At 45.4% G+C, this 21,492-nt stretch overlaps 8 protein-coding genes across 9 annotated transcripts; 7 read left to right on the forward strand and 1 right to left on the reverse strand.

Annotated features, from left to right (window-relative positions):
* Positions 1 to 10: 10 nt before the first annotated feature.
* LOC6538522 (zinc finger protein Xfin) lies at positions 11 to 4,968 on the reverse strand. Of its 2 annotated transcripts, XM_002099008.4 has the most exons (6): positions 4,833 to 4,968; positions 4,535 to 4,722; positions 4,148 to 4,461; positions 4,013 to 4,093; positions 2,439 to 3,960; positions 11 to 2,385 (listed from the first exon to the last, which is right to left on the reverse strand). In XM_002099008.4, coding segments are annotated over exons 1-6 (4,347 nt in total). In that variant the 5' UTR covers positions 4,834 to 4,968; the 3' UTR covers positions 11 to 144. The 2 variants fall into 2 exon arrangements, with proteins under 2 accessions (XP_002099044.2, XP_015048904.2); XM_015193418.3 differs by lacking the exon at positions 4,833 to 4,968 and having other exon boundaries at positions 4,535 to 4,783.
* LOC6538523 (zinc finger protein 420) lies at positions 4,898 to 8,652 on the forward strand. The gene is made up of 6 exons (XM_002099009.4): positions 4,898 to 5,036; positions 5,119 to 5,624; positions 5,689 to 5,946; positions 6,096 to 6,945; positions 7,067 to 7,615; positions 7,681 to 8,652. The coding sequence occupies exons 1-6, from the start codon at positions 4,917 to 4,919 to the stop codon at positions 8,212 to 8,214; spliced, it is 2,817 nt and encodes a 938-aa protein (XP_002099045.1). The 5' UTR covers positions 4,898 to 4,916; the 3' UTR covers positions 8,215 to 8,652.
* Positions 8,653 to 8,843: 191 nt separating this feature from the next.
* Positions 8,844 to 10,452, forward strand: LOC6538524. Its single transcript, XM_002099010.4, has 5 exons — positions 8,844 to 9,018; positions 9,073 to 9,569; positions 9,619 to 9,793; positions 9,850 to 10,041; positions 10,122 to 10,452. The coding sequence occupies exons 1-5, from the start codon at positions 8,844 to 8,846 to the stop codon at positions 10,310 to 10,312; spliced, it is 1,230 nt and encodes a 409-aa protein (XP_002099046.1). The 3' UTR covers positions 10,313 to 10,452.
* Positions 10,453 to 10,676: 224 nt separating this feature from the next.
* On the forward strand, positions 10,677 to 12,318 carry LOC6538525. The gene is made up of 4 exons (XM_002099011.4): positions 10,677 to 10,932; positions 11,000 to 11,493; positions 11,562 to 11,928; positions 11,989 to 12,318. Exons 1-4 carry the CDS (start codon positions 10,758 to 10,760, stop codon positions 12,183 to 12,185), a joined length of 1,233 nt encoding a protein of 410 aa, XP_002099047.1. The 5' UTR covers positions 10,677 to 10,757; the 3' UTR covers positions 12,186 to 12,318.
* Positions 12,319 to 12,773: 455 nt separating this feature from the next.
* LOC6538526 lies at positions 12,774 to 14,430 on the forward strand. Its single transcript, XM_002099012.3, has 4 exons — positions 12,774 to 13,025; positions 13,082 to 13,575; positions 13,644 to 14,010; positions 14,070 to 14,430. Exons 1-4 carry the CDS (start codon positions 12,851 to 12,853, stop codon positions 14,261 to 14,263), a joined length of 1,230 nt encoding a protein of 409 aa, XP_002099048.1. The 5' UTR covers positions 12,774 to 12,850; the 3' UTR covers positions 14,264 to 14,430.
* A 922-nt stretch (positions 14,431 to 15,352) lies between these two features.
* On the forward strand, positions 15,353 to 16,899 carry LOC6538527. The gene is made up of 4 exons (XM_002099013.4): positions 15,353 to 15,602; positions 15,662 to 16,146; positions 16,211 to 16,577; positions 16,635 to 16,899. The coding sequence occupies exons 1-4, from the start codon at positions 15,395 to 15,397 to the stop codon at positions 16,817 to 16,819; spliced, it is 1,245 nt and encodes a 414-aa protein (XP_002099049.1). The 5' UTR covers positions 15,353 to 15,394; the 3' UTR covers positions 16,820 to 16,899.
* A 446-nt stretch (positions 16,900 to 17,345) lies between these two features.
* Positions 17,346 to 19,025, forward strand: LOC6538528. The gene is made up of 4 exons (XM_002099014.4): positions 17,346 to 17,600; positions 17,675 to 18,159; positions 18,220 to 18,586; positions 18,647 to 19,025. The coding sequence occupies exons 1-4, from the start codon at positions 17,393 to 17,395 to the stop codon at positions 18,829 to 18,831; spliced, it is 1,245 nt and encodes a 414-aa protein (XP_002099050.1). The 5' UTR covers positions 17,346 to 17,392; the 3' UTR covers positions 18,832 to 19,025.
* A 303-nt stretch (positions 19,026 to 19,328) lies between these two features.
* Positions 19,329 to 20,983, forward strand: LOC6538529. The gene is made up of 4 exons (XM_002099015.4): positions 19,329 to 19,568; positions 19,630 to 20,120; positions 20,188 to 20,560; positions 20,627 to 20,983. The coding sequence occupies exons 1-4, from the start codon at positions 19,379 to 19,381 to the stop codon at positions 20,818 to 20,820; spliced, it is 1,248 nt and encodes a 415-aa protein (XP_002099051.1). The 5' UTR covers positions 19,329 to 19,378; the 3' UTR covers positions 20,821 to 20,983.
* The last annotated feature ends 509 nt before the right edge of the window (positions 20,984 to 21,492 follow it).

The following is a 21,492-nucleotide window of genomic DNA, read 5'->3' on the forward strand; positions in this document are numbered from 1 at the left end:
AACGGGGTGGTTAGCGGGATCATACATTTTTGATCATTTTTTATTATAGCTCTAAATAATACAAAATAAATGTATAAAATGGTTAAAATGTATATGTTAATACCGCGTTATCTGTCTTATATTATCGCTTAACAACATAGGTTTTCATAGAGTAAACTGCTCCAGAACCGTGCGCCTCGTGGGCTCCTGTCCTGATTCCTGACCCTCCTCGTAGTGGCTCTGCTGCATGCGATGGTTCTTTAAAGCAGTGCCCTGGATGAAGCGCTCTCCGCAGACGCCGCATTGGTAGGGACGCTCGCCAGTGTGCCGCCGGATGTGCAGGGTCAGGTCGTTGGATTGCGTGAAGCTCTTCTCGCAGTAGGTGCACTTGTAGGGCCTCTCCCCGCTGTGGATTCGCATGTGCTGCTGCAGCTTGTAGGAGCGGGCGAATCCCTTTTGACACACTGTGCATACATGTGGACGTTCGCCGGTGTGCGTCCGTCGGTGGCACTGGAGATCAGAGGATCGGGGGAAGGCCATGGTGCAGTACTCGCACTTGAAGGGCTTCTCACCGGTATGGCGACGCATGTGGATGATTAAGTTGGAGGAGGAGCTGACCGCTTTGCCGCAGAAAGCACACAGGAAACGCTTTGGTTCCTTAGGGGATATCGGTCTGTTTGAAGTTTTCGCTGGATTCGGTTTGCAGTCAGGCCCATGGAATTTTTTCAAGTGCGCACTTAACCGGTCCTTGCGGTTGTACTTCCTTGTACAAAGTCCACACTGAAAGACCTGACCTTCGGCTTTTGGCTCGTCACCAGACGCTTCCTTCGACTCATCCAGCTCCAGATCCCCATGCTTTTCATGCTGCAACTCCATGTGCTGCAAAAGGTTTGACTCCCACATGAACTTGTAACCGCAGCGTGCGCATTTGAACTGCTTTTCTCGGTTTTCGCACTGAGTTCTTTTGTGGTGGGAAATAATTTCTGGACAAACGCTCTTGAATAAGCAACTATTACAGCCGTCGGAGATCTTTTCCATCCGGTGCATAGCCTGCTGGTGTTGATACAACTCGAATTTCCGCAAACACCTCAGTTGGCACATATTGCAGGTATAGGAGGCAGGAGCTCCTGGTGGTTTTGTGTGTGTCCTAGCCTCATCATCATCAGTCTCGGAATCATCCAAATCCATCTCGAAGCCCATTTGGTTGGTAATCGAGTAGTTTTGAAGCGAGGAGTAGTCGTGGTGACTACCGGCGGGCATGGTTTCCAGATGCAGTCGCAAAGCCGCGATGGTGGGAAAGCTTACGTTGCACACTCGGCACTCCACCTTTTTTCGGCCACCAGGATTCACATATGAGTCCAGTATAGCCTCAGCATAAGGCAACTGGTTTACAATTATCCCGTGACGTGCGATGTGCTGTAAAAGATTGGCTTTGCGATAAAAGCGACGTGCACACCAACGGCATCGGAAGATGTTTGATTCCTGACCGTGCATTAATGTATGACGCGTGAGATCCTTTTGCATCCTAAAGCTGCGCTGACACTTTCCGCACTGCAGATCGCCATCTGCTTTGGGTGAATCATTCTGGATTGACAGCTCATCTAGCTGATGGAATACTTCCATGTGGAGCTTCAGATTGTCCCGCCAGCGGTAACGAAGCGGACACTTACGGCACTGGAAGAGCTTTTGCGGATTGTGGCAAAGGGTTCTGGAGTGGTGATCGAGCAAAGATTCATTGACAAATCTAGCCTGGCAGTTGGAACATACCAGGAGCGCCTCCTCCCACTTGTGCTCCTCCAGTTGGTGGGCATACAACTGATGCTTTCTCTTTACAACCACCGTACAGAGGTTGCAAGGATAGTTTGGAGATGACTGATCCTCCTCCTGCTCGGCCTCAGTATCAGTTTCGCTACTATCGAGATTCAGCTCCAGGCCGGCCTCGTTTGTGATGGAAATAAAACGGTCTAAGTTAAACTCCTTTTGCACATCAGCCATAATCCTTCCGGCCAGTTCATCTCGTTCTAAGGTATTTTCCAGATCTGGGTAAAAGGCTCTCGAGGCACTTGGAATATCTCTGTCTTCGGTAAAACTGAGTTCATATTGATGGGAGCTCATGTGAGACCTGAGATCACTGATCTTTGAGTGACGTGAGAGACAGATCATGCACTGAATCAGCTTGCAACCGTGAGGACGACCCAGTCTGGCCAGAGTCATTTCCTGGTAAGCGTCAGGTACGACAGGCTGATTATTTACGTAATCTGAATTTCCGGCGTGCACTTTTAGGTGGGACTTTAGGCCATCCTTGCGGTGGAACCTACGATGGCAATGGGGACAGTCGAACTGGGCAGCCGACTGAGGCTGATGCAGTCGTTTGTGACGATTGAGATCTTTGTGCCAGATGAATACCTACAAAATAAATTATCAGGATAATTGTGGCTAATTTTGAAAATATCGTTTACCTTTTCGCACTGGTCGCACTTCAACTTTGTGGGTTCCTCTTCTCCATCTTTCGTTTTGTTATGGTGAGTCAGTTGGTGTTTCTCATAGTTCGACTCCCATATGAACCGGATATTGCAAACTCGGCAGTGAAATCGGGAGTGTTTCTTTTCGCAGCGGTGCCTACGGTGTTGTTGTAGAAGGGCTTTGCTTACGAAGCCAGATCCACAGTACTCGCAGTGACAAGGAAGCTCAGTCACCCCATCGGAATGTGCGCTTATTTGGTGCTGCATCAGGATCGTCAGTGAACTCGTAACTTCTCCACATAAAAGACAGATGTGCGTTGGTTTTGAAGTCTCCACGTCGCTCAACTCTGACTCGGATTCAAAAAGATCGAGCTCCTGTCCACTTTCGGTGCTGGCGTTATAATAGCGATCAAAGTCCTGAACCTCGAAATCCTCAGCTATACGCGCAGCCAGATCCGAGATAGTGCACTTCAAACCGTCAGGATAAAACGACCGAAAGAACATGGAATTGTACGCCGGATTAATGCCATTCAAATCATGTTGGTGTGTGAGTAGGTGAAGGCGAAGTTGCGATAAGCTAGCTAGCGAGGTTTCGCACAAGGAGCACATTATTTGGCTGGCAATCGTTTTCTCCTCGTGGTGGGAGCACGCGTGTCTTTGAAGGTTTTCCGGCCACATAAACCTCCCGGAACATTTACGACACCGATATCTACGTATTTGGCTGTGGCAATGCGTGTTCAAATGTTTGTTGTAGATCGTTAGGCATAGGAAACCAACTTTGCAGGAACTGCAGCGCTGCCAGGGAAGCGTTGTCGCAGATTGGGAGTGGTCCTCCAGGGTGTGTCTCATCAGACGATGTTTGCGATTGAAAGACATATTGCACACCAAGCAATGGTATTTAGACTCTTTGCTGTCGCTTTCCTCATCGGAATCACTGAGTCCCAGCTCGTATCCGTGGAAATTCACAACACATGCATACTTCTCCAAATGACCTTCTGCTATTTCACTGCAGATCTGTTGCCTAATATTGTCCAAGTCACAAGGCAAGCCAGGAAAATGCTCCCTTACCACGTCACTATCCCTTCTCAAGTTGGTTAAGGTCTCCACATCTGCATGACTCCTTAGGTGAGTTCTAAGCTCCTCCATTCGTTGGAAAATCGACCCGCACAGCTTACACTCCACTCTTTTCAACCTCCCTGAGCTGTAGAGACGCTCAGCAAAACGCCACTCTTTTCCGAGCTGGAGAGCTTTCCATTTGGCTTCCCGCTTCTTGTGGCATCGTAGATGGAATATGTACTTGTCCTTGCGCAGAAATCCCTTGCCACAGATATCGCACACGTAGGAAGCGTTCTCGAAGTGGATCCTGGCGTGGCGCTGCATGTCGCGGTACCAGGAGAATGTCTTTCCGCACACTTCACATGCGTGGCGGCCATCAGTGGTCATCGCTTGGCTTTTCGCTGGACCAGGTGGACGTCCTCGACGGCGCTTAACGGGCGATGGTTCTTCAGATGGCTTACATCTAGGAGGGAAAAACACAATTAGGTTTTAGAATATTGTTGAACTTCACTTACTCCTCATTTTCGCTTTCCACTGGCTGCTTTACTTTTCGGGAGCTTCGACGCAGATGATAGGACTTCTTTTCCACTTGATCTCTTCAAGAAAAACTAATGTAGTACTGCCTAGCATTTAGCTTGGATTACACTTACTCATCACTTTCCGGCGCAGCACCAAATTCCTGATCGCTGTCACTCTCCGGTTGCCACTTCAGCTCCAAAGCCTCCGTTTCGGTGGCGTCCACCTCCACTCCGGGCTTGTTGCCGCCATCATCGAGGTCCACTTCCGTTTTAATGTTCTGCTCCGCGGGAATATCAATGGGCATTTCATCCAGACATTCCCTTAGCCGCGCCAGCAGCTCTCCATTGACTCTCCTGGCCTGCTGCACAAAGGCGTAGGCACCTTCCATTCGCGTCCAGCACTCGGTGCATAGATGTTGCGGCAGGTTGTCATCGGAGCTCTCCACCTGGGTGCAAGGATCGAGATTGTGGCCAGGGTTAAGGGTAATTCATAAGTCCAAAATCTGGTAACAAACTCACATCGATTTGCGTCAGTTCCTGGAGCACCGCATAGTAGCTTTTGGAGGCGTCTCTGTCCAGGCGAGTGGACAAGGGCAGCAATTGGTTGTTCTGCGCCGCACAGGTGCGGCAAATATCCGACGGAAGCATTTTTGCCGGGGTGAGCTCACTTAGCTCATGATTTTCGACCAGAATATTTATGAAAATCACTGAAAAACAAATTAAAACTTGTAAATGCAACAAGAGCCCTTTTGCAGTATGACCGTTGCATGCGAACATCTGTTTCGCAATGCAAGCCGCGTTTTCCAGCACTACTTACTCAGCTGTTTTTATCAGTTGGCAGGACAGACACTTTTTGCTATTTGAACTTTTAAGCAAAAAAGTTAGTTAAATGCTTTAGGAGATGACCAGGACGTGCAGAGTATGTGGCTGCGACGACGGACGCTACTGGATTGAAACGCCCGTGGAGAAGTACGCGGAGAAGACCTTTGTCCAGCTGCTGGTCGAGCTAACGCGAATCGAGGTGGGTCAATTGTCCTTTTGTCATCCAATTGACGCCCGCATTTATGTTAATTCACTTTAAATGATACAAATTATACTTAAAGGTGGCCATGGCGCAGGCTGAGAAGTTTCCACAGTGGCTGTGCAACGCATGTGCGGATAAGCTGGAGAACACCTACGATTTTGTGCTGCAGGCACGCCAAACTCACGAGCTGTGGTTGCGGAAAATCGGGGATTCGGTGAATGGGGATGACGAGATGGAGGGCATTGGGGCCTTGGAGTGCCTGCGCGAGACACCCATCCACCTGTTCGAAATAGAGGGTGTGACCATCAAGACGGAGGAACTGGCTCCAGGGCAACAGGCGCCCAAGGTGGATCCTTTAGTGCGGCCGCGCATCGTCAAACGGAGCATTGTGCACTTTAGCGACTCGGATGACGACGACCTGGATGATGTGCCTCTGCGGCAGCGTAAGATGGCCGCCTCGGTCTGCGGCTCTGACACGCCGAAGCAAAATGTTTGCGAGCTGTGCAACAAGGCCTTCAGATATGTTACCAATCTGTATCGCCACAAGCAGAGGGACCACGGCATTCTGGGCAAAAACGGAGAGGAGTATGATTTAATTCTCTGCTAGCTAGTTTGCCATCTAAAAGTTACATATGTTTTCTTTTGACAGCTATGAAGAAGACTATTACAAGTGCGAACTGTGCGACAAGACCTACAAGTACGTGATGGCTCTGGTGAAGCACAAACACAACGAGCACGGAACCAGTCTTCTGCCCACCAAAATGTCCAGGCGAAAGATGCCCGGCAGGCCGTCAACTGTGCCCGAAGAAGCCAGCCCAACCAGTCCAGCATCCGCCTCTGAAACAAGCACAAATCGAAGCAGAACCAACAACGACTCCCTGGTACACAGCATCATTAAGACAGTGCAGTGAGTTAATTGTCATTATTCATTATGCGGGTGCCAAAAATATCCAATCAATTCCCTGGGAACGGAAGTCTTTTGTATCGCAAAATGTGTCTAATAATTATTTCCTAGTCCATTTATTGAACTGACATTTCCTCAATTCTTTTTTCCAGACTCTCAGATGAGGATGGCCACAGTGGTGACGATAGCTACTACAAGTGTGATCAGTGCAGTAAAACCTACAAGTATATAGTCAGCTTGATCAAGCACAAGCACAAAGAGCACTTGGACAGGCAGTCAGACAAGCAGTCGGACGACGAAGACGATCGCCCACTGGCCTCCACATCCGCCTCAGCAAGTGCATTAGCCGCGAAGCCATCTAGAATCAATCGACGAGTCGACGGGTTCGACTTCCATCGCAGCGAGCCAAATGGCGCAAAGGAAATCATGTGCATGATATGCTTGCGACGGTTTACAAAACTGCGGGAGCTAAGGAATCACCTACAGAATCATCCCACTGATTTCGACTTTGAGGCGCATGGCGAGCCCATCGAGCGCATTGCGGAAGGATTTTTCAAAACAGCCGTCGAGTCCACGACAGAGGGCTTAAAGCGGCGAATATTCAGAGATCTCAGGATGGGCGTGTATGGTCGCTACTACTCCATCACGAATCAAGCGCGTTATGAAATGACCCTAGATAGTTCGGACACGGACAGCGATGGCGACGGCGACGACGATGTCGTCATCCGGCGAAGTTATTCCTGCGAACTGTGCGACTCCCCGGAAGCCAGGTGGCCGCGCAAGTACCTGCTACACCAGCACCATCAAACGGAGCACACCTGGCTAGACGCTCCTCATGTCTGCCAGCGCTGCGATTCGCGGTTCCTTAACCTCCAGCTCCTGGAACACCACACCAGTCAATTGTGCCAAAACACTTTAAAGCGCTTTATGTGCGACAAGTGCCCTCAGCGATTTTTTTGGCGTCGCAATCTGCGTGCACATCTTGTCGAGCACAAGAGCAAGGTGAGGGAATCTGTAGATCATGGGTTCTTAGATAACTTACATTCATTTTAAGTTATTTTGTTCATTATTTATCTTTATATTATTTAATTTAAACTTATTTTACTATTTTGTATGCTTTCAGCAAGAATCGTATCCGTGCGACCAGTGCTCTCGTAGCTTTCAAGACAAGAGCGCCGTGACCAAACATAAGCTCATGATGCATCGGGATAGTAACATGCAGCTCCTTCCCTGCCGCTGGTGCACGCGTACCTTCTACCGACCTGCCCTGCTGTACAAGCATTTACAGAGACACGGATTCACTGGTCAGGATCTACCCCTGGCCGAAACCTTGCTAGCGGATGCGTCAAAACCGGCGGGACCGAAAAGCGTCCAGTGCAAGATTTGTGACATCCAGTTTGTCAGCGTGGCGGACCTGCGAAGGCACATTTCTATGCAGGACCACAGCGATCAACCTTCGGCATACATGATCAGCACAGCAACTGGCTTTGAGCTCCTGCTGGACGATACGGACGACAGTGATGAGGAAACAGCGGGCAGAACGTACACTTGCGACCTTTGTGATCTAAACTTCCGCCGCCGACGGGAGATGAGTGAGCATCAGTACTCGCTCCATAGCTTTGATAAACTGCCACATAACTGCGAGCACTGCATTTTTAAGACGGTAGATAAGGTAAATGTCCTATTAACTTTATTGTAAGATATGTGTTCAATTCGTTTGCTTTAATCTACTCTCAGAACATGCTGCATCAGCATCTGCGCACCCAGTGTATGAACACGGAGAAGAAGTTTGTCTGCACGCGCTGTGGCTACAAGTTCATGTGGGAGGAGAACTTGGCCCAGCACCTTGCCACCCAGCATTCCAAGCAACCCACTGTTCCGGAACAGCAGCCACCGATGAGGAGAAAGAGGCGCTTCCGCTACCAGTGCCCACATTGCTGGCGTTCCTTTGTCGTTCAGCCCAGCCTGGATAAGCACATTCGCGACATGCATGTGGCCAAGAAAAATCCAGGCAAAAAGTATCTCTGCTCGCTGTGCGGCCTGGAATCACTGACCCCCAACAAACTCAACATCCACATGCGGCGCCACATGGGCGAGAAGCCCTTCAAGTGCGATCTCTGCGACATGCGCTTTACGGTCCACTACGAGTTGAAGGTGCACCGCCGGAAGCACACTGGCGAGCGACCCTATCAATGCACCTTCTGCGCCAAGGACTTCGCACGACCAGACAAACTAAGGCGGCACGTGTTCATGCACAACGTCAAGTCGTAGAGTCATGAGTTTTGAGACTAACTTAATAGTAAGGCGTAATGTAGATTGAATTTATTTAAATTTAATACTTTTATCTGCAAATTTGCTATTCATAAGCCAAAAATTTTAAAAATTTGTATATAAACTAAGTATAAGAATGCTTATGTGAGGTTAAGAAAGGTGAAGATATTGATTCAACTAATCGAACACCCTATTCTATAGAACATTGAGTTTAGTGTAGCCTACGAGGAAATTACTTTATAAAAGATTTTTCAATAAATACAAGCAATACTGTGTGAATGAGAGGGTATGGTTAGTTGTCCTATAATTGGTTTAATTAACGTAATTTAATATCTTAATATTTATTTAATGTAAGATCTCTTAGCTAAGCGTATTTTAAATAACCAGAAAAATCATAAGCCAAGCCATTAAAAACATGTATAAGGTGTGAACCAAAAACCATATGATAAAAACATTAATTCCAAATGCAATTCCCTCTCTTAAAAGTTCAGTATCTTCTAAGCAAAGTATGATGTCACGGAATTTAAGAGAATAATATATCAAGCTTTTATTCAGCGAAGCATTTTGTGGTGCAGTAACTACTTGGAAGGCATTAATATCACACGCTAGCGCATCTAAGCAAATTTAAAATGACTGACCAACCAACTCCAAAGTGGGTGACCAAGGAGCGTTTCAGCAGCCTGCTGGAACAGAGTAATCCAAACTTCAAGGCGATAGTTCAATTTGTTCCAACATCGGCGATTAGCAAGGGCGAAAATTATTTGACGATTGTGCTGCGAATACAAATTGAAATGCAGCTAAAAGGTGAGCGGGAACCTCAAAAATATCTCTTCCAATAATGCACGACACAATATTCAGATGATAGCTTAGAAGATATCAGCTACATACTGAAGATTCCCTTGGTACCGGAAGATCAGGAAAACGACTTCCACGACATGTTCGATGCCGAACAGGACATGTACGATCATCTGATACCTGAATTGGAGGACCTTTATGCCAAGAATACTTCCATCTCCCCGAAGTTCAAGCCTGTGCATTTGAGGTTTCCGGGTGACCCGATAAAAAGCGACTACATTCTGCTGGAGGATCTGCGTCAGAGGGGCTATAGGAATGCCGACAGGACCCAGGGATTGGAGCAGTTTGAAGTGGAGGCGGTCCTCAAGAAGTTGGCCCAGTGGCATGCAGCATCTGCAAAAAGAGTAGTCGCGCTGGGGGAATACGAGAAGGACATCCGCGAGAGTTACTTTACCACTGAGCACCAGAAATTGCTGGATGAATTCAACATCAATTTCTGTATGCCCTTCCTGGAGTGTATGCAGCAATATAATCTGGAGCCAGGACAGCTCGTCCTCATAGTGAGTTTGTTTTACAGCAGTTTATATACATTGTAATGCTTCTATTCAGAGCGACTACACCTCCCAATTGACGGATCTGAATATCGAGTTTGGCAAGAACGATCCTCTTGAGTTGAGTGTGTTAAACCACGGTGATTTTTGGTGCAACAACTTTATGTTCAAGTACAAGAACGCCTCAGAGGTGGAGGACGTATGCTTTGTGGACTTTCAGCTACCAAAATATGGTAACCAAAGAGGTAGCTCCAAAATATGTATTTTTCATGATAAAACTCCCTTTCAGGCACACCCGCCCAAGACCTTCTGTGCATGCTGATGACCTCCCCGAAGTTTTCGATCAAGCTGGAAAAGTTCGACTATTTCATAGAGTATTATCACCAGCAGCTGGTCGAACACCTCGCCATGCTCGATTACAATCGGAATGCACCGACACTGGCTCAGTTCCACGCCCATCTACACCGATATAGTCTCTGGGGTAAGGTCGCTATCCGAAGCTTCTTTCAGAGGCGTTCTATAGAACCTATACTTTCAAGTTGAAACCTCATCCACTTGCAGCTTTTATATGCGCCCAGCGAATGCTGCCCATAGTTCTGCTCCCGCCCGATGTTGGTTCGCATATAGGCAATATAATGGGAAACTCGGAGGAGGCGATCGCGTTCAAGCGCAAGATGTTCCTTCTGCCGGCTTACGTGGATCAGATAAAAGTCATTTTGCCGTGGCTCATTAACCGGGGTTACATAAGATAGACGGCGTGCAATGGACAAACAGGTTTCAAGAGAACGCATAGTGCAATAAAAATATTCTATTCAATTAAGACAAACAACTTGTGCACAAAATAGCTCAAGTGTTAAAGTGTTAGTAAATAAAAGAGCTTTTTATTAATAAATTTTTATAGTTTTACTTATAATTTATATGCAGGCTCAATTCAAAGAATTACAACGAAATTGTTTATTGTGAAATAAACAAAGGCAAAACGCTCTTTCTGCTGCCGAAATATTTAAAATGCTATTCGCAGAGCTTTTCAGAGAAGATCGAGAGAAAACGGCCGTGCACTACGACACCACGAAATTAGAAAGCTCCACTGATATTTAGAATCTAATGCTCAGTTTTCATCAGTCTACGCAAGACCGTCAAACTGGACGTATACGTGTTTTTTCCTCGACTTCCAAATAGTAATCCCGATTATCTACAATGACAGCTGGCAAAATACCCGATTGGGTCACCGCTGAACTGTTTGAAGATGTTCTCAAATCGAGTGTGGATGGTTACTCGAAAGTGAGAAATTTCAAACCGGTAATTGGATCCGCGGCAGGTGACAACTACGCCACTGTTATGTTGCGAGTTAACATCGAAGTGGAGCTTCAGGGTGAGTTGGTTGATTGGGTGAACTGGCATGGGTGGAGCACTGTTGACCACGGATTTCTGCCTTCCAGATGGGACCACCAAAGAAGTGTCCTACATGGTCAAGTTGCCACATCAGCAGGAGATCTACAAAGAAATTATGAAGCACACCGACATCTTCGAAATCGAACGCACCATGTACAACCTGGTGGTTCCGGAAATGGAGGCCCTTTATAAGGCGGCCGGTGTGGAGGTCACGTTCGGAGCCAAGAGCTACGAGCTAAAGAATGCCCAGACCGATCACATAGCTCTGGAGGATCTGTGCATCAAGGGATTCAAGAACGCCAATCGCCTCGACGGCCTCGACCAGGCGCACACGGAGCGGGTTCTCCGGAAGTTGGCCCAGTGGCATGCTGCAACGGCCGTAAGGGTGGCCACCAAGGGGCAGTATCCGGAAATCGTGCTGAGGGGTTTCTTCAAGGAGGAAAACAGGGCGATGATGAACGACATGATCGACGGCATGGGACAGGTGTTTCTCAAATGCTGTGCCACCTACGAAGGCAACGAGGCGTACATAGAAAAAATCGTAAGTTTTAGCCCCATCTGCGCTATAAAAATAAAGTTTACGAACTTTCTTTTTACGAATCCCACTAGAAAGCTCTTAAGCCCGCGATAATAGACGAGTTGTTCAAGATGTGCGTAATCGATCCCACAGAGTTCAATGCCCTGAACCACGGCGATTCGTGGTCGAATAACATTATGTTCCAGTACGATGAGTCTGGCAAAATCAAGGAGGTGTATATGGTCGACTTTCAGGTCTCCAAGTACGGCACTGTTGCGCAGGATCTGTTTTACTTCCTGATCTCTTCCACAAAGCTGGAGGACAAGCTGAGCAAATTCGATTACTACATTAAGGTGTACCATGATAACCTAGTTGAGCACCTTAAAATCCTCAAATACTCCAAACCATTGCCAAGCCTGCGAGATATCCACAAATCTCTGCTCAAGTACGGCACTTTTGGTATGCATAACTCAGAAGAATTGTAGAATATATTTACACCATGTATTCATAATTTTTCAGCATACTCCGTGGCCACAGGTGTAATGGCAGCCGTTCTCTTGGATCCAACTGAAAACGCCAGTTTGGAGAACTTTGTTGGCGATTCCGCCGAGGGAGTGGACTTCCAGACGAAAATGTACAATAATCCCCGCTACCGGAAGCACATGCAGGTCATCCTGCCCTGGCTGCTCAATCGAGGTGCTCTAGATGTCAATTAGGAATGTAATGATTCCATCTTCCACTGCTGGGTTCGAAAAAACAACTCTATTCCGTTAGCTAAACTTGGTGCAGCATACGCTTAAAGTATTGTATATGTATTAAAATAAAAGAAATATACGTTTATTAAAAATATATAAGTGCTTTTAAAATGGGTAATAAAATTACTATGGCTGCAAACATGATTACTGCTACATATTCCTGCGATAAGATCTTTTACTACCGCGCGGAATGACTGTCCCAAATTTGGTCAACCATTGAACTAAGGTTCTTATAACCTGAGCTATCGCAGGTTGCGTCCCATGTGATTTCAGCTCTAACTCTAAATATGACCAATTCATTTGGTCATCTCCCAGAAACATTGTTATATTAGTGATATATAGCTTAAGCCAAGTAAGTGTATGTAATATGTTTATGTACCCATAACGACCTTAAGTAAAATAGACAAAAAAAACTTGTCCGATAGATAATTAATTCAAGTTTACTCAGAAAAGCTTGTACGGCAGACTGTGAAAAGCCCATTTGTTCTACGAACTGAGTTAGGAAAGCTCCCCTCCAACGATATAAAACTATTGATCCTCCCTGCCTGTTCTCAGTGCAGTAACTGCAGAGCAACGGGGCGCATACTTGTTTTCCGCTACTGAGTACAAAGCAACTATTATCTACAATGGCGGCCAGCAAAATCCCCGATTGGGTAACTGCAGAAATATTTGAAGATGTGCTCAAGGCAACTGTGAACGGATACTCAAAAGTCAAGAACTTTAAGGCGGACATTGGATCAGCAGCAGGTGAAAATTATGCCACCATCATGCTGCGAGTCAAAATCGAAGTTGAGTTGCAAGGTAAGTAACTGGGGGCAATCCAAGTGCAAGAACACTGTCTCATTTGCTCATTGTAGATGGCAAATCGAAATCGGTATCCTACATGGTGAAGTTGCCCCACCAACTGGAAATTTTCCAGGAGATGATGAAACGAAACAACATCTTCGACATCGAGCGTACCATGTACAACGAGGTCGTGCCGGAACTGGAGGCCATTTACAAAGCCGTGGGAGTGGACATCACTTTCGGCGCCAAAAGCTACGATCTCAAAAATGCCAAAACCGACTACGTGGCCCTGGAGGACTTGGGACTGAAAGGCTTTAAGAATGCCAACCGCCTCGAAGGACTGGATCAAACGCACACGGAGAGAGTCTTGCGAAAACTATCCCAATGGCATGCGGCATCTGCTGTGCGTGTGGCCACCAAAGGACCATATTCCGATATGCTGCTACATGGCTTCTTCAAGGAGGAAAGCAAGCCCATGATGACTGAAATGATGAAGGGAATGGGCGCGAATTTCGTCAAGAGCTGTGCCACCTACGAGGGTCACGAGCTCTATTTGGACAAAGTCGTAAGTAGTAAATACTTCAATCGCTCAATTAGTCGCGTAAAACATTTAATGGTACCCTCTTCTATCAGAAAGCGTTGCAACCTGTTGCTGTCGATAAGATTTTTGAGTTGGCCAAGTTAGAGCCAACGGAATTTAATGTTCTGAACCACGGAGATTCCTGGTCGAACAACATTATGTTCCAGTACGATGCCTTTGGAAAAATCAAGGAGGTGTATCTGGTCGACTATCAGCTACCCAAATACGGAACCGTGGCACAGGATCTGCTCTACTTTTTGCTCTCCTCCACAAAGCTGGAGGATAAGCTGGCCAAATTCGATTATTATATCAAGTTCTACCACGATAATCTGGTGGAACACCTGAAGATTCTGAAATACTCCAAGCCCATTCCCAGCCTTCGGGACATTCATTTGGCGCTTTTCAAATTCGGTTATTTCGGTAAGCATTTGAGTGGGTGCTTTTCAAGAATTAGAGGATACCAATATTTATTTCCTTAGGATATACGGTTGCTACTGGTGTAATGTCTGCCGTGCTCCTGGACCCCACGGACACTGCCAGCTTGGAGAACTTCCTTGGGGACAGTGAAGCGGGAGTGGACTTCCAGATGCAGCTCTATAATAGTCCCCGGTACCGCAAGCACATCCAAGTCGTCCTGCCCTGGCTGTTGAATCGTGGCGCCTTGGAGCTCTAAAACCACCAACAAATCGACTTCCAATTTTCACAATAAACAATCGATATTGAGTCAGAACCATGTGGGGCAGTATGACAAGCTATCAGTATCTGTGTGCGATAATGGCAACGTGTATAAATAAATGTGGAACTTTCATAGATAAAGGACTTCACTAAGTTCACTCTGAATCGGTCATTTTTGGAGGGAATGTGGGTACGATAATGATTACTTAAAATGCCTGAATGACTAAACTCGTCATGCTAATTCAAATCGATGGGATCAACGCTGTTCAATTATTAGTTAAATTATTATTATGCCAGTCTGACTAACAGGTACTAAGAAAAAGATTATCAAGAAGTTCATTGACATCCAGTTGGTAAGGTGTATAGAGAGTAGTACTACTCCATATATGGTCTCAACAGAGCAGAGTAGCAAGAGAAATCTACAGTCTTTATAAGCTTTCAAGTCGTAGTCATTATATTTTTATGTTTGGGAAACACCTTTTTTGGGCATCAACAAATAAACGTATCAAAACAAAACGAATGAAGACAACTCTCCTCTGATATCAAAAAAGCTATCTGCGAAAGAGCAAACTACGGAAGCAAATCCCATTTCCCATATAAGGCATGTGGAACAGGGTAGCAAAACAAAACCGAAATAAAAGCCATTAGGCGTATCTCTATTAAAATGTTCTAGTTGCTTATCTACCTCGATTATATGGCTCACATACACAGAGAAATCTGTTTGCAGGTGGTAGTTTTTATTCACCAGCTTTATTGCCAATTCACTATGATTAGTTTGCTTAGACAAGGCACGTAATTTACAGTGTTTGTCTTGGCTTGTCATAGTACATATTATAGACTGGGAACAGACAGTGTGTAGTGTATTTTACATAAAATCTTAAATTTTTTTTTTAAATTTTATATATTCTAAATTGCAAAGTCACGCCCAATAAGAGTTTATGGGATGGTCTGCGCCATCTTTTTTTTCTGATTCAATTTGCAGTGTCATGTTTCAATTACAACTGTCTGTGGGGATCGAGATAATGATTATCTCACCCAGCTCGGATCAAAACCAACCCTATTTAAATGAAGACACTTGCATAGGCACATCTCAGTACGCGCGATCAAGTGTAGTAGAGATATTTCAAAAATGCCACCCCAAAGAAAGGATGAGAATGTTGTCGAGCGGGAGGTTCCAATTCCGGCCTGGGTGAAACCAGAGGCCTTCGAGGACCTGCTCAAGGATAATGTCAAGGATTATAAGAAGACGACGGCCCTGAGGGCCAAGGCGGGAGTTGCTGCTGGCGAAAACTATGCCACCATAATGCTGAGACTGGAACTGGATGTGGAAACAAAAGGTAAGTTCAATTTGCTATCAATATTTCGGAAAAAAAAGCTAAAGAAACCTTAATTTTAGACAAAACGCAAGTGACCAAAGCATTCATGCTGAAAACTCCCCACGACACTGACGCATATCGCAAGCTTCTTGAGGAAACCAACATCTTCGATGTGGAGCGCGGCATGTATGTGGAAGTGGTGCCCGAGCTGGAGCAAATGTACCGAGATGTGGGCTTGGAGGTCAAGTTTGGGGCTGTGGCCTACGAAATCAAGGTTAGCGAGAACTATGTTCTGTTGGAGGACCTCAGGCCACGAGGATTCAGAAATGTAGATCGCCTGCAGGGCTTGGATCAGGCCCACACCGAAAGTGTCCTGAAGAAGTTCGCCCAATGGCATGCGGCCTCCGCAGTTCGCGTGGATCTCAAAGGACCTTACGACGTCAAGTATACCCCTGGTTTCTTTGACTCGGAACAAATCAGGAATTTCTTCTGCGATCGCAGCGCTAACATTTTGCTGAAACATATTGATCAGTATGAGGGACATGCGAATTACGTAAAGGATTTGGTAAGAAAATCTGTTTTTAAATATCAACAAATGGGTTTTTTAATCTCCGGATCTCTAACTATAGCACAGTGTTTCGAAAAAGTTAATTGATGTATATAATGACCTAAAGGAAGCCAAGTCCGACGATTTCAATGCCCTCAACCATGGCGATGGTTGGTCCAACAACATTATGTTCCAGTACAACGACAAAAACGAGATAACAAATACCTATTTTGTTGACCTTCAACTGCCGAAATGGGGATCAGTTGCACAGGACCTGTACTATTTCTTGCTATCCTCAACTAAGCTGGACATTAAAACGGCGAAATTCGACTATTTCATCTGGTTCTACCACTCAGAGTTGGTAAAGCACCTTAAACTATTGAATTACTCCAAGAAACTGCCAACTTTAAGGAGCCTTCGCAATGAGCTTAACAAGTACAGTGGATGGGGTAAGTTGGGTTAGTTAACTATTGGATAATCTTCTTATGAATTAAATTTTATTATAGCCTTCATCTGCTCTGTATCCGTCATGGGAGTCGTGCTGCTGGACCCTACAGATGATACTGATTTCGATAAAATCCTTTCCAGTGAGCATCCCAGCTTTATGAATTCCATCTACACCAATCCCAGATACCGCAGACATGCGGAAGTTGTATTGCCTTGGCTGCAGCACCGAGGGGCCCTGGAGTAAAGTATCTAAAACAATCTGTGCTTTAATTTTTAATTGAAAATAAATTACATGACTCTTGCATGCCAGTTTTTCTAACTTAATATTTTGACACTAAAGGTTTGTTCTATCTGTACATTGGTTACGTAAGCTCAAACTTCGTTTTGCATAAGATGGATCTCGAGTAACAGATGCTTTGAAGGTTTTCAAATCATTTTTCAAAATGACGAAATAAGTTTTAGAAGGTTGTTACTTGATTTAATCCCAACTAAATCCCAGTAACAACATATAAGTATAAACATTTTGATCTTACTTTGGACTTAGATATATTATATAGCGCCAACCAATATCGCGGAATTTGCGAACTCACCATGAGAATCTAATCCGCGGGATGGGGGATTGTTTTAATGATTCCGGACGCATCTCTCTAGCACAGTCACTTCTCACAAATTAATATAAAACAGTTGACTGATTGTTAGGTAAGAGATAAGGTTTATCGCTGACATGAAGGCTAATTTCTCCCGAGAGTATTTAAGAGATTCGCCGAGTGCTCCAAGCTTCCAGTTAGTGCGCCCAAGTCGAACAGATTATTACAAAATGCCTCCCCAGACGAAGGATGAAGATGTTAGCGAAAGGCAGGTCGCCATTCCGGATTGGGTTGTGCCAAAGGCCTTTGAGGATCTGCTTAAGAGGAAGGTCAAGGACTACAGGAAAACGAAATCCTTGAGGGCCAAGGCAGGAGTCGCTGCTGGCGAGAACTATGCCACCATAATGCTAAGAATTGAACTGGACGTTGACAAAGAAGGTACATCATGTTCTGAAAAATGATGCAAACAATTTCAAATTAAATAAACTTATAAATAATTGTAAATTCCCCAGATAACACTCAAACAACCGAGGCATTCATGCTTAAAACCCCCCACCAGTCGGAGCAGTATCGCAAAATAATCGAGAAGACAGACATCTTCGATGTGGAGCGTGGAATGTATCTGGAAGTAGTGCCCGAACTGGAGCAACTGTATCGCGATGTGGGCTTGGAGGTCAAGTTTGGAGCAGAGCTCTACGAGATAGAGGCCAGCGATTACTATGTCCTGCTGGAGGACCTCCGGCCACGTGGTTTCAGGAACATAGATCGCCTGGAAGGTATGGACCAGGCTCACACCGAATGTGTGCTCAAGAAATTTGCCCAGTGGCATGCGGCATCTGCAGTCCGATTTGAGACAAAGGGTCCTTATCAGGAGAAGTACACGAAGGGTTTCCTTAAGAACGAGGAAATCGTAGATGCATTCTGCAATCGGAGTATAAAGGTTTTTCTGGATAACGTCCATCTGTGCAAAGATGTTGAGTCTTATCTAAATGATTTGGTGGGTACTTATCGTATGATATCCCTATCTTTCAATCTTATATCTTATCATCAATTGCAGCGTATTGTCTCCGGCAAGACCTTCGACATTGTTGACCAACTGAACAATCCGAGTCCTGACGAATTTATTGCCTTAAACCATGGCGATGGTTGGGCCAACAACATTATGTTCCAGTACAATACAAAAGGCGAGATACAGGATACCTATTTTGTCGATCTGCAAGTACCAAAGTGGGGATCTGTGACACAGGATCTGTACTACTTCCTTATGTCTTCTACAAGCTTAGACATCAAAACATCAAAGTTTGATTACTTCATTTGGTTTTACCACTCCGAACTGGTGAAGCACCTGAAACTGCTTGGTTACTCGAAAACTCTTCCCACTTTAAGAAGTATTCACGACGCTCTCAACAAATACAGTGGATGGGGTGAGTTTACAATCGTTACCCAATCGTTAGTTCAGATTTTATAAAAGAACAAATTTTCAGCGTTCATCTGCGCCGCAACTATTATGGCCTATGTCCTTCTGGATCCCACGGACGGAGCTGATTTCGATAAGGTCCTTGGTGATGAGGACGGCACCTTTAAGAAATCGCTCTACACAAATCCGAGATTTCGCAAGCATATGGAGGTTCTATTACCATGGCTTCAGCAACGAGGAGCTATGGAGTAGAAACTAAGAATGTACAATATTAAAGCGTATAAATACCTGTTATTATATAAAATATAATAAATTTAATAATATAAATTAATAATATAAATTAATAATATAAATTTTGTTTAGAAATTTTGCTATTTATTAGAGAGGTAGAACTAACTAGTGCACAGCAAATATTGTTGACCATAATAAAGGAACTTTAACACCAAGTTTTCTTATGTGAATATAATTATAACTACAGTTATTATTTTATTGTATTTACAATTATTTTAATTATCTTTAAACACCTATATGACAGACAAGCCTTTATATAGGTATATATATATATATAAGTATTAGTATTTGTTTTGGTTTGTATGCATCGTTTGAGACTTTGCAAACAAGTTGTTTTGAGAACTCTCTACAGCCGGCACTCTCTTTGTTTTTTGACCAGCTGTGGAGCTTTTGGAGCTTTCGGATCGGCACTTGTTTTGGTAGCAAACAAAAGATACAAAGGGAAAAAGTTGAAAGCTAAAACATTAGTGCAGCACCAGCCGGCATATAAACACCTAGTTTGCTCACCATGACAGAGGAGACGGGAACAGTGCCTTTGCCCACCTGGCTGAATGCGAACCTATTTGAAGAGGTGCTGAGTAAGCGTTACGGCGACAATTATGCCGGAATCAAGAGCTTCAAGCCGGAAGCCGGTCTGAAGCCGGGAGAAAACTACTCCACAATTATGCTGCGCCTCAAGTTTGAAGTCGCACTGAAGGGTGAGTGTGAGTCATTGTTGCGGCAAACAATGGAAGTTCAAATCGAAAACTTCATCATCAGATCACACCATCGAAAATGTGAGCTATATGCTCAAGACCCCACATGATTTCGAGATGTACCGCGAGATTCTGAGGAAGAACAACATGTTTGCGGTGGAGCGCGATGTCTTCCTGCACGTGGTTCCCGAGCTGGAGCAGATGTACAGGGACGTGGGCTTGGAGGTGACGTTTGGGGCCAAGGCCTATGAAATCGACGCGCCCGATGAGTACGTACTGCTGCAGGATCTTGGCCCGTTGGGTTTCAGGAACGTCGATCGCCTGGAGGGTCTAGACATGGCACACACCAAGAGTGTTCTGAGGAAGATGGCCCAGTGGCATGCGGTCTCGGCCACCAGGCTGCATTTCAAGGGTCCGTATGCCCAGAACTACTTGCAACCCACCTACGCCGATACCATGAAGGAGAACATCGAACAGGTGGCCGAAACCTTGGGCAAATACTTCCTCAAGTGCCTGCCACTTTACGATGGTCACGCCGAGTACAGCGACGCGGTTGTAAGTTTCCTTAGCTATATGCACCAAGTGGTTGCATGGGTAATCACTATATAATCTATCTGTGCAGCACAAGATACAGCCCCATATCGTCGACCTTATGTATGCCATGAACACACCTGATCCGCAGGACTTCAATGCTCTGAATCACGGCGACTGCTGGACCAACAACATCATGTTCAGATACGATGGCGAATCCAACAAACCAGTCGAGACCTATTTCGTGGATCTGCAACTGCCGAAGGTGACGAGCGTGGCCCACGATCTGATCTATTTCCTCCTGGGCTCGACCAAATTCGAAATCCAGTTGAGTCAGTTCGATTACTTTATCAAGTACTACCATGATCAGCTGGTCGAGCACTTGAGATTGCTGAACTACCCCGCTGCAAAGACCCCCACGCTGAGGTTCCTTCACACTCAGCTGTTGAAATATGGACGAGTTGGTAAGTGGAAAGCTCGCTTTGCAAAGCTGTAGATAACCAAGTTCTGATTTGCTTTGCCAATCGTAGGGTATCACACTGTCCTGATGCTCTGCCCACCTGTGCTGCTCGATCGCACTGAAGATGCGAATCTGACCGATTTCATCACCGAGTCGGATAATGGCGATGGTCTCAAGATGGCCATGTACTCCAATGCCCGCTACAAGAAGCACGTTAGCGCCATTCTCACCTGGATGAACAATCGGGGTGCCTTCCAGTGCTAGTGCACATCATATTTGGATTTAAGGATATATGTGGATACTGTAATACTACTGCTAAAGTGATTCCTAGCATTAAAGACCGATTTTGAGATTTTTAACAACATACCACATGATATGTACTGCTCTTAATAAAATACTTATACAATGATTCATTCTCATAAACAAACTAATGATTTTGAGTAATGATTACAAATTCTAATTACTAGTTGACCATGGCTAAAAATAAAAAAAAGGCTTAACTGCCCCATTAAACCCCAATCAAAGGTACTCAAAAGGCCATGTAGACCAGCATTTTGTTGGATTACTAATATTCTAATAATTGTTTATTGAGTGCGCGGTGCTCGTGCAGAAGTCGCTGGTGAACTGTCTAACTACCCGTCACATGTCACGCCCGCAAACAGCAATCAATGAGGAATCACGAAATAATTAGAGCGAATGGCGAGCCCAAAGAGGAACTGGGGTGCCCGATCCCGATAAGGAAGTCGAATCGGGAGCGGGAACAAGAAACAGTTTTCGTTATCAATCAAACAATTGACGGTGTTTGCGTCTCTATATCATATATCACTCACCTTTCTCTCTCGCTCTGGCACACTAGCTCGCACCCACTCGCACCCACTCGCACCCACTCGCGGCAATGGGAATTGCCACTCTTTTGCCGGTTTTGGCGAACTGAAT

The sequence above is a fragment of the Drosophila yakuba genome, chromosome 3R (genome assembly GCF_016746365.2).
Source record: "Drosophila yakuba strain Tai18E2 chromosome 3R, Prin_Dyak_Tai18E2_2.1, whole genome shotgun sequence".
Classification (NCBI taxonomy): Eukaryota; Metazoa; Arthropoda; class Insecta; order Diptera; family Drosophilidae; genus Drosophila; species Drosophila yakuba.